Source organism: Glossina fuscipes, unplaced genomic scaffold (genome assembly GCF_014805625.2).
Source record: "Glossina fuscipes isolate IAEA_lab_2018 unplaced genomic scaffold, Yale_Gfus_2 112, whole genome shotgun sequence".
In the NCBI taxonomy this organism is placed as follows: domain Eukaryota; kingdom Metazoa; phylum Arthropoda; class Insecta; order Diptera; family Glossinidae; genus Glossina; species Glossina fuscipes.
Genome location: NW_023998455.1, coordinates 8,484,924 through 8,495,574, shown reverse-complemented (window position 1 = coordinate 8,495,574; position 10,651 = coordinate 8,484,924). Strand labels below are relative to the sequence as shown.

The 10,651-nt window shown below is 34.4% G+C and overlaps 1 protein-coding gene across 1 annotated transcript; it reads right to left on the bottom strand.

The window, feature by feature from the left end:
• Positions 1-6,622: 6,622 nt before the first annotated feature.
• On the bottom strand, positions 6,623-9,529 carry LOC119639339 (neurogenic locus protein delta). The gene is made up of 2 exons (XM_038036643.1): positions 9,510-9,529; positions 6,623-8,937 (listed from the first exon to the last, which is right to left on the bottom strand). Exons 1-2 carry the CDS (start codon positions 9,527-9,529, stop codon positions 7,128-7,130), a joined length of 1,830 nt encoding a protein of 609 aa, XP_037892571.1. The 3' UTR covers positions 6,623-7,127.
• Between the last annotated feature and the right edge of the window lie 1,122 nt (positions 9,530-10,651).

The following is a 10,651-nucleotide window of genomic DNA, read 5'->3' as shown; positions in this document are numbered from 1 at the left end:
ATGATGATGACGATGATGATAGGCGTGTGTCACAATACAATACATTTGCAACCACACGAAACAAAACTAAACAAATTGTTTGGGAAAATGTCGGTTTTGCTTATCTAAATATGAAGATCATGCACAGTAGCGACAAGCGATGGGTTCCCCATCTGTAATATTAACATGGACTACATTTTTTTGGTCCGTGTAATAATTTAATAAATTATTCTTTTTCTTTTCATGTTTATTTCGAGCAAATGGACAAAAATTACTTATGTGTTGAAGAATTCCATCTTTTTCCAGAAACACTTTTTACTTTAAACTCAACTTGGACGTCTTATGCCCGCCATCTGAGAATATACTTACTACCTTTCCTCTTTCATTTATGACATCCTACACTAGGCAGTTTAAATTCTACAATCCCTAAACATTCTTGATAAGACTCTGAAGCGGCTTCGCTTCTTTATCATCTAATCTTCTTTCTTGATCACTTCTTCTTTCAGTAATGCGCCATTTCACGGTTGTAGAAATTGTGAAAGAAAACTGAAACTTGGCCGCTGATCGTTTATGCGAAAGGGGCACTGGCGACGAATACCTCAAACTACGCGTAACGTAAACAAGCTTCACGTACAAACACATGCTCGAAATATACATATCTAAAAGTCGATGCAAATGCTTTTTAAGATCGATTAGAAACCCGCTGTAAAAATTGTACCGATCAACCAATAAACACTCCCGCATTTGTTTGTAGTTTGTCGTGTCAAATATTTGTTCTGAGGTGAGTACAATTTTCCCATTGTATAATCGTTTTTTTCAACATTGAACGCTGAAGTGAATTGATTCAGCATCGAAAACTTTTCCTTCGAAAGCTTATCTCGTTGTAAGAAAATAATTTTGTACAAGCATTAAAAATTGTAATTAAATTGTATGACGTATAGTAGTTTGTTGTTGGATTCTTTGCTAATTCGTTAAGTATTTTCATTTCATTCCACTAATGACTTGTGCAACACGAAGGGCATACGTAGTAACTTAAAATAATCAATCAATCGGCAGAGCCGAACCTAGAGCACCCAACGATTGCGCGAAGTACGCATTGCGTGATTAAATTCTATTTAATCGCATTCCATCGTCAATGTGTTGCAATGAATTATTTTCGCATTACCGATCTAGATCCAAGACATCGACCGGCGCTGCAATGTCAACTGAACAACGGAAAGTTCACGATAATTGTATCTTTGATACGCGAGGAACTTGAATGCAATTAATCAAGTCTGGCACATATGTGCATGCTTATCTTTCAAAGTTCCCCTCCTTCACTCGACATAAATCGAATACTTGTGTTAAGTATTTTAACGGATTGCAAGTTTTCCTTGTCAAGGCGTGCAAATTTTACTAAAGAAATTTAGATGAACCACTTGCAATCTATAGGGGAGCGTAGACCTCTTTTTCCTGCACATCTTGGCAGTGCACATCCATGTAACCTACAAATTGGTAGAACTAATATGCCGGACTGGTGTTTGTTTAGTTACTTACGAACTTTTGTTATTTTTTTGTATTCATCTTACGATGAGAACATTTTAAACGATTTAAACAGTAATTGTTTGCATTCATAAAAAATGTATTTTTTTCTCTTTTTTTCTAAATTAATAATACTGGGTCAATGTCAGCTTGTCCACTCATATTATATCCAATTAATTTATATTTAAAAATAAAGTAAATAAACACCAAACTATTACGGTTTGTTTAACATATTGTTTTCGAATAAAGTTTTATTGTGAGGGGTGGATTTAACTAAATCGTATCGCGAGGAAATAAATGCAAAGGAAAAGAAAAAGTTGTTTGCTGTACAAGAGGTCTGGGGACGACATAGCGCTCTCGACATCGAGTAAAGTCGATTGCAGTTGATTATGAACTCGCTGCACATAGCAGCTGTCGATATGGGTATGTGTGTGTGTGTGTGTGTGTGTATGTGTGCTCTTTTACAGAATGAAATATCTCTCCATCATTAAATTGCTGTCGAGTAACATATGCAAATTACGATCGAGTTTACCGCGTATCGAGAACCAAAAAAACGGCCACTCGCTGCTCTTTATGCGAAAAAGACGGAGGTGTATCTTACAACTTTCCACTTTGATTTCTTTACTTTCGAATTTCCGTAATTAATTTCTACGTTTCGAAGAAGCTTCCTTTCTTTCAATAGCGGACTTGCGTGGTTCTTTGCTGTTTTTCGATAACAATGGGCGCGTAGCGTTACGCGTAAGAGTTCTACAGAAAAGAGCAGTGAGATGCTATGTGGCATTTACTTGGAAAACGTGTTTGGCAGTACTCCAAGGTCCATACGTCCAGAAAAAGGCCGCAATTCCTATGATGCACATTTCTTTCCCTGTACGCCTTGGTTGTTTGCTAATAACTCAAGCTCAACTCTTATAGGTTAAGCATTCGATTTTTTTCAATATGTTTCACGTGTTACCTGGCTGTCTATTATGTGTTCGTCTACCTATTATTCGTTATGCAATATTTGTTGTCGATTGAAATATAATCGTCTGATTTTTTTCACATTATTCACAATCACATAATTATCCATAATTGAAGCTATAGAGCGAGTGTAGAGCGAAGAGATCCACATACATTGTTTCAAAAATAAGTTTACACAATACTTACGGGAATAAAGCAAAAATTAAGCTGGTAATCGAGGCAATTTGTGCCTTTTTTCCTAGAAATGAAAAATGAATTTGTTTTGAATAATTAATTAAAATATTGAAATTTGCTATGAATACATACAAATTATTTATTTAATTACAATTGTTTACTGTTTTTCATATTTATTTATGTTTCTAGTATATGCATACATCTCACATTTATTTAAATACATAATAATTATTGTAATAGTAATGATAATAAAATTAAAATTTTTCTTATTTATCATACAAAATGATTTTTTAATTAACTGCTTCCTATACCGGTAGTAATGAAGAGAACGACACCATGAAAGGGGTCTACAAATATATTTTGCAACGACTACGCATATAGACATTTGCATAGGTGTAAAATAAACGAAATTTTTACTTTCAAGAAATTACTTCTAATCTTAGCTTTTGCAAAATGTTGTACTTGAAACTGCTCTTCTTTAGTTCCGAAACCTTAGTGTGTCTGTCAACGAACCGATATAACAAAATCTTTGTACAGATCCCATCCAAATTGTAGACTTTTGATACCCAGTAAACTCTGTGTGATGAGTACATCTCATGATCTGTCCGTCCGTCTTTTTCGCACTTTCTCATCAAATTTTATCATTATAAATGTTTGTTTGCCACACACAATAATATATTTTGGGAAATATTTTTCTCATTTTTTCGACTCGTTTCGTTACAACCTAATTTCATATTACATGCGGTCGATTTTCGTCGTGTATATGAGTACATCGCTAAAGGGGTCGACACAGTTAACTGATTAAGAAGGAATAGCTCTTACGATTGCTAATGAAGTATAAAAAGGATCAAACAACGATCGGATTAAATCTTTAAATTTGTTTTATAAATGTGAGTGCCGTTGAGTACGACTTAGGTAAGAATGATATTTTTTTTTTTTAATTTTTCTTCCTCCTTTCAGAAGGTAGCAGGCTAGTCCAGATAAATGTGCCGTTAAATGTGTGATATATTTTGCATGAGATGCACATGAATCTCTTTTACGATTGATTATTGAAAAATTTTTAATTTTTGTTTTCCATATTTCTCGAGGTTAATTTCGTCTTTCAGAAACGATAGATGAATTCAGCCTGCTTTCAAGTCACTATTAATACTAACAGTAAACGTCCATATCCATTATAAGTATTTTTTTATTAAACCTTTTAGAAATCCTAAAACTGGAAATGCTGGGGTATGTGCATGTAGTGACTAAAAAATACTCATTAAAAGGAGTTGTGAATAAGGAAAGGACGAGTGAAAACGAGAGTTTTTCACAAGCTAATATTTGGTAGTGCTTCAAGTGATTAAATCACTGCAGTTTCGGAGTTTTCTTTGAAGTTGGTAACTGAAAACTGGTGAAATGCGGGGCATTAGCTAACATGTGGAGATAATTAGAGATTCATTTTGCAGTTGCTCAGTAAATTTCAAGTTCATTGTGTTTCGCTTAATGAGACGAAAAATCTTATATTTCAATAGGTAGCGTTTTCTACGCGAAAGAAGTAACAATCCCTTGGCTCGCGCTTGGTCGCAGACAAATAAGAATTCACACTATTTTTATGGCGAATTTTATCCACCGCGAACATTGACCTCCTCTAGCCCGAAATGTAAAATTTATTTTAGTTTGCTTTCTTTTTTTTCAATGGCTCAGGCGACGTCCCTTGTACCTGCAGAAGTATGGTGCTGAACAGAAAAAAAGGGAGAAAAGGGGTAGGGTATGACCGAAGTCTCAAAAGTGCGTATCCGATCGAAAAGAGCATAAAATTCTCTCATACAAATATGTAGCTATATATGTAATTATTTATCGATTTGGACCTTTTGGCTGGCACTTGGAAAGATTTGTTAAGTAACAATCTCTCAGATTGTGCGAGTTTGTGTTATGTCCGTACTTGTGGGCGAATTGTGCCTTCTGTCCCACTGCTCGTCGGAAATTAGATCAATCTCGTCATGGTATTTATGTGGCCATGATTGTAAACGAATTACACAATTTTTCAATGTGAGCCGAGCCTTAACTTTCAGCTCCACCTTTTGGGACCAAGCGCGTTTCAATAACCGGCGGCATTTGACGTGAACCTTGCACTAAGCAAACATATGTACTTTTTTTTAGATCTCTCATATTATCTGTATACTTTCTTAATAAGCAGTAAAGCAAGTCTAACACAGCGACGGCTTCTAGTGATGGATATCACGAAAACAGAATTGAATGAAAAAAAAAAATGAAATTTGTTTCATTGTATATCAAGTAATCTTCAAGCGGTACTGTTGTTAAGTGAAAAAAGAGCGAAACTTGTCCACATTGCGCAGGTGTTGATAAATTGACCTCTAAGAAGTGGATATACAATGCACGAAAGGTAAAGACAAATTTCGAAAATGAGGTAAACTTTGATAGACAAATGGATTTCGACAATGCAAAAATATTTGTTTGCATGAGTTGTTAATGCATGTGATAATAATGATCGTCGGTTTCTGAATGAAATGCGTTCGCTGTCACAGCTAGGAAGTCTTTCTAATTTCAAATAATAACACAAATGTTTCTAAACATTTCTTTTTTTTTTGTAATAATGATGTATATTTTTTGTTTATCTTCTTTTCTCATATGATTTTTCTTCTTTTTGTAATAATTTATAATTTCAATTTTTTTTTTGTGTATAATTTTCATTATTCAATTTTTTTGTGGTTTTTTAAATTTTATGATATATCGTAAAAATCCAGGCTTAAAAATTAATAAATTCATTACAAAATATTTAATAATAAAAAAAAAAAAAAAAAAAAAAATGAAAACCGATGAGAAATTAACGCTAAATAAAAATAATTATTTAAAAAATTGTATATAATTTAGCAGGAAATGACTTTTTTTTTTAGAAGTAAAAGTACGAAAAGTATTATAAGGCTAAAGGATAATGTTTTTGTAAAATAAAATAAAGAAGAAAAGAAATTGTAAAACAATGCTCGAAAAAATGTCCAACAATATAGAAGTTGTCATAATAATATATATAATTTAAAAAAAATTATAAAAATATATAATGAAAATTTTCAAAAAAGTTAGTCCGGTTTGTTTGTTTTGCTCAAAATTTTATATAACTAAAAATTTAATCGTAATTATAAGGAAAGTAGTATAAAACGCGTCATAAGTGACGAATTAAATTTAATCTTTACATAAGTCAGAGGAAAATTTCATTAAATTAAAAACTAAGAAGAACTTAAGGTTAACAAAAATGTTAATAATAATAATTTGTTAAGTTTAATCAAGTTCTTATTTTTTTGTTTTGCTTCGTTTTTTTTGTTCTTTTTTCGTTTTTAATTACAAATTATTATTTACAGTATGTGCGTGCGTGTGTTTGTGTGGGTATATATGCATGCATATACGAGCCCTTTGCATAAAAAAGAGCACTATGAGAGTACAATAACATAATCACACTCTTTCTAAGCTAAAAGAAAGCCAGAAGAAGAAGAAGAAAAAGAAAGAGGGATAGAGAAAAAAATCAAGTCATTATAAATTTAAATAAAATTATTTACAAAATTAAAAAAAGGCAAAAAAATATGTATATATATATATTAAAAAATAGTCGGGATGAGTTGAGGAAATATATATGTATACATACATGTACATATATATATATATATATATATGCGTGTTAGGTGCCAAGGTTTCAAAGAAAGAGAGAGAGGTCGAGTGACCAACTTAGAGTTAAGTTTTGTCGTTTTTTTTTTTTTTAAAGTTTTGTTCTTGTTGTTTTTTTTTTTTTGGTCAAATGTAAAGAAATTAGCTTAAATCTTGAGTTAGGTTCAAGTTAATGTTAATAATACAAAAAGTCTAATTAGTCTAGACTTAACTAGGAATGCCTAAGTAATAAAACGAAAATAAGAAAATGAGAATAAGAATAAGAAAAGGAAAAAGAAAACTAAATTTTTCTTTTAAAATTACTATCGAAAATAAATTATTTAGAAAAGAGATTTGTGTATACAATGGATTTTAAATTTTCTAAATTTATTTTATGATTTTATATAAACTTGTTTTTTTATATACTTAATCAAAGTCAGTCCTTTGTTTTGATGCAGTTTAATATGAAAAATTTAATAAAAAATAAGAAAAAATAAAAAAAAAATAATTCTAATCTACAAAATCTTCATCTTCGTGCTCTCGCGCAAATTGTTTGGTATATGACGATGTACAAAAGACGAGGAGCAAAGAGCAGAGTCTCCACAAGCAGACGATAGAAACAGAGTATGTAGTATGAAGAAAATGAAGAGAAAAGGAAAGAGCTTGAAATTGTGTACGAGAATATCATGTGTAGTTTCTTGATTTAATAATAAAGTTCAACAGCGCTTGGTTTCAATTCTACTTAATGTCATATGTATCTTCCGTTTTTTCTTCTATACTTAGTTTAAAATAAAATATTTAAAAAAACTTTACACCTAAATAAGTTACTCTTGATATGGACTTTGCGAGTTAGGGCTGGTGGCTTAAATATGAGGAGCGCCACACACTACTGAGCGTTGGGCTGATGATGACAGCCCACTACTACTGGTAGCAGCCATTTGAGCAGCTGCACTACCACAGCCATTTGATACGCCCGGAGATGCCAGCGACGGCCATCGCTGCGAGCAATAAGCACTTTCGCCCAGCACGGAGATGCGTTTGCCCTCCACGTGGGCCGAAGAGCTGGCTCCGTAATCTTTGGTGGGTGGATTATTGGTACTGGCTGTGTTGTGGCTGCTGCTACCTCCACCGCCTCCTCCTACGGCACCAATTAATTGTGATGTGGCCCGATGCATCAAAGTAGGATCTGTATTAAGTTGCTTTTGTGATTTTGCCCTTTGCAAAGGCGCTACGATTTGTCCTACACCGCAGAATTCGGAATTAGCATTATTATCGGCTGGGGCATAGTTAGCCAAAGCACCACCATACAAAGACGTATTCATCAGACAGTCATCAGCCGAAGTCGAGCTCGCTATATTATTCACCGATTTATCCCAGGTATTCTTGATTATATTTGGATTGCTGTTATCAAAAGTCAAACCGGAACTTGATCCACGTTTTACACCTAATGCTCCAACTGTCACGCTGCTTAAGCCTCCCCCATTATGATGTAAAGTAGCCACAGCATTTTGTTCATTTTGTTTACGCGCTTCAGCGTCATCTTTTTCTTGAGCGCGCTTGCGTCGGCGTTTCATACAAAATACAACACAAGCTGCTACCACCGCCACTAGAGGCATGGCTATCGACAAAATCGCTATTAATACCACTTGGCCACTTGTCAAACCATCACTCCGTGCCTGCGTAGTGGCTTCGTATTGACGAGCATCAAAGGTAGCCGAAGAGTAATTTTCTTCATCACATTGTGATCCTCGGAAACCGTTGGCGCAAATGCAATCAAAACTGTTCACACGATTCACGCAAGTGCCACCATTGTGACAAGGCATCGAGTTACATTCATCTATATCGATTGAGCAATCTTTACCCGTAAAGCCAGCCCTACATGAACATTGATAATCATTATTTAAATTGGTGCAGGTTCCGCCATTGGCACATGGTTTAGTTACACATAGATCGACTTTATCCGAACACAAACTGCCCAAATAACCCGGCACGCATTGGCAACGAAATTGATTTATCATGTCAATGCAAGTTCCGCCATTCTGGCAGGGATTGCCTTGGCAATCATCTCGGTTTTCTTCACACATGGCTCCTGTAAAACCGCTGGGGCATTGACATCGGTGATTGCCATTTGAATTCATTACGCAAGTGCCGCCATTTTGGCAGGGATTTGGATCACAATTGTCTACATGAATTTCGCACATGGTACCGCTATAGCCGCTTGGACACTCGCATTGAAAGCCTTTGCTTGTATCGCGACAACTACCATGCAAGCAGGGCTTATCCAAGCACGTTATCACTTTATCTTCGCATAAACGACCCATCCAGCCTTTCTTGCAATCGCACTTGTAGCCACGCTTTGTCGGCTCGTCTACACAAGAACCACCATTTTGACAAGGATTCTCCTCGTTGCACGAATTAATTTCATTTTGACAATCTGGGCCATTGTAACCGGGTGGACATTTGCAAGTATATAGACCTTGGCCAGTATTGAAACAGGTGCCACCGTTCTGGCAAGGACGATGATTGGTGCAATAATTTAAGTCCTGATTGCAAAAAAGACCACCCCAACCTTCATTGCATATGCACTCCCAAGGTTTGGTGCACGTGCCATGAATGCAACCAGGATAAGCTTCACATTCATTGCATAAAGCACCTTTCCAACCGGTTTGACATCTAAAGAGAAAGACACACAAAGCGAAAACGAAAATTTAATCAATATTCATGTAACGAAAGAAGTGGAAAGCGAGAGAGAAAACTTTACCCAAAAAAATTACATAAAACTCTCAACCTTTTCACTCCGGCAAGAAAATCAATAAAACCAATACCAATTATTATTATTGAAGCGAAAATAAACGAGATAGAATAAACCAACAGAGAGATCCAAATATTTAGAATATTAAGGTAAATCCTAAGAAAGGAGAAGAAATATTTACAGAAAGGAATGTAGAGTAAATAAAATACGAGCTTCAACAACAGAAGGGAAAAGAAATATATTATGCGAATAGTGATGAACCAAGTATTCGTTATTATAATGAGTATAAATGATATATCTAGTTGGCAGGAAAAGCCTCAAGCATGCGTTTCTTTACTCGTCTCTTTGCTGCATTTATGCCGCAAATTGATCATGACCGCCAAGCCAAACAGTAAATTCGTTATGGAAACTTGGAAAACTAATCTCTCAACGTTTTTATCTTGTTTTTCGATTTCATAAAAGGGAACAGAAACCAGACGACACCGCATCTTACGGAAGCAATTTTTTATTCATGGTGATAGTACGAGGGGAGGATTATCAATTTTGTTTATTTATTGCTAATCTATATAGCGCTACGGGCTATTGATCCTCAAACAATTAGCAAAAAACTACTACGACCTTAAATCCGTGGAAAGCGTACGATTTCGACCAGATTTTCGCAAACTTTATTCCTAACTGCATTACTAAGTAAACCGGAGTGGAGTTTTCATACAGATGGGTTTTCACTTGTGCACTTATCGTTGAGATGGTTCTCAACTTCAAGGTCGTTTACAAATAATGAAGAAACTTGCTCTCTTACTATGTATTTTGAGTTTTCTTTAACATTTACGATGTGTTCTTTTCCTTGCAACGAAATCCTGTGTGCTACACTCTTTCTGCATAAAAATGATCCACAAACCATAATAAACGTAAACTGTTGGTGTGGGTTAAAATTGATTATTTGTACATGTTGGAGTGCCTACAAAGCTGTGCTAAGAGCCTTAGGAAGTGCCTAAGCTAGGTTACGTTAGAGTTTATCTTCGCAAACTTTTTTCTTGCTTCTAAAGTTTGTGAAAATCATGAAAAACCTTCTCGTAAGTCCACTATGTGGAGAACGATTTCCGAGATTTTACAGACATCATTTACTTAATCTTTCTTCTGCTCAAGGTCGAATTTAAAGCAATGTGAAAATTTTCCCAGGTTTTTCCCATTACTTTTGCTTCTTATTATTGTTTTCTTTTGTTTCTTCTATTAGACGATTTATTAAAAACGAATTAAATTTTGTTTTCTAAAGAAAATTTAATTTCACTTCAAGAGAAGTTATAAAAATAATTTTAGAGAGTCGTCGCTTGCGCTTAAGCATTCCAGAATTTTGTATAATTAATTGAAACGAGCACTCATTTCTTTATGCATGAAAGCGATGGACAGAAAGCCTTCACCTAATAAAATAAACTAAATGAAAACATTTCAATTGAAAATCGTTGCGATTCCATATGCGAAACCATTGGCAAACAATAATGATGATGATGATGATGACGGTGACAGTGGTTATTAAATTGTAAAAGCCAACAACATTCAAGTACAAGTTAAGTAAAACGCAACCAGTAAATATATGTGTAAATAAGTAATTCTTAAGAAAGTTTTAAATTAAATGCA

Coding starts and splice junctions, on each gene's coding strand:
- LOC119639339 (XM_038036643.1), bottom strand. CDS start 9,529: ATGAATAAAAAATTGCTTCC. Junction 8,938..9,509: donor ATGAATAAAAAATTGCTTCC/GTAAGATGCGGT, acceptor CTTTCTCTTTAG/ATGTCAAACCGGTTGGAAAG.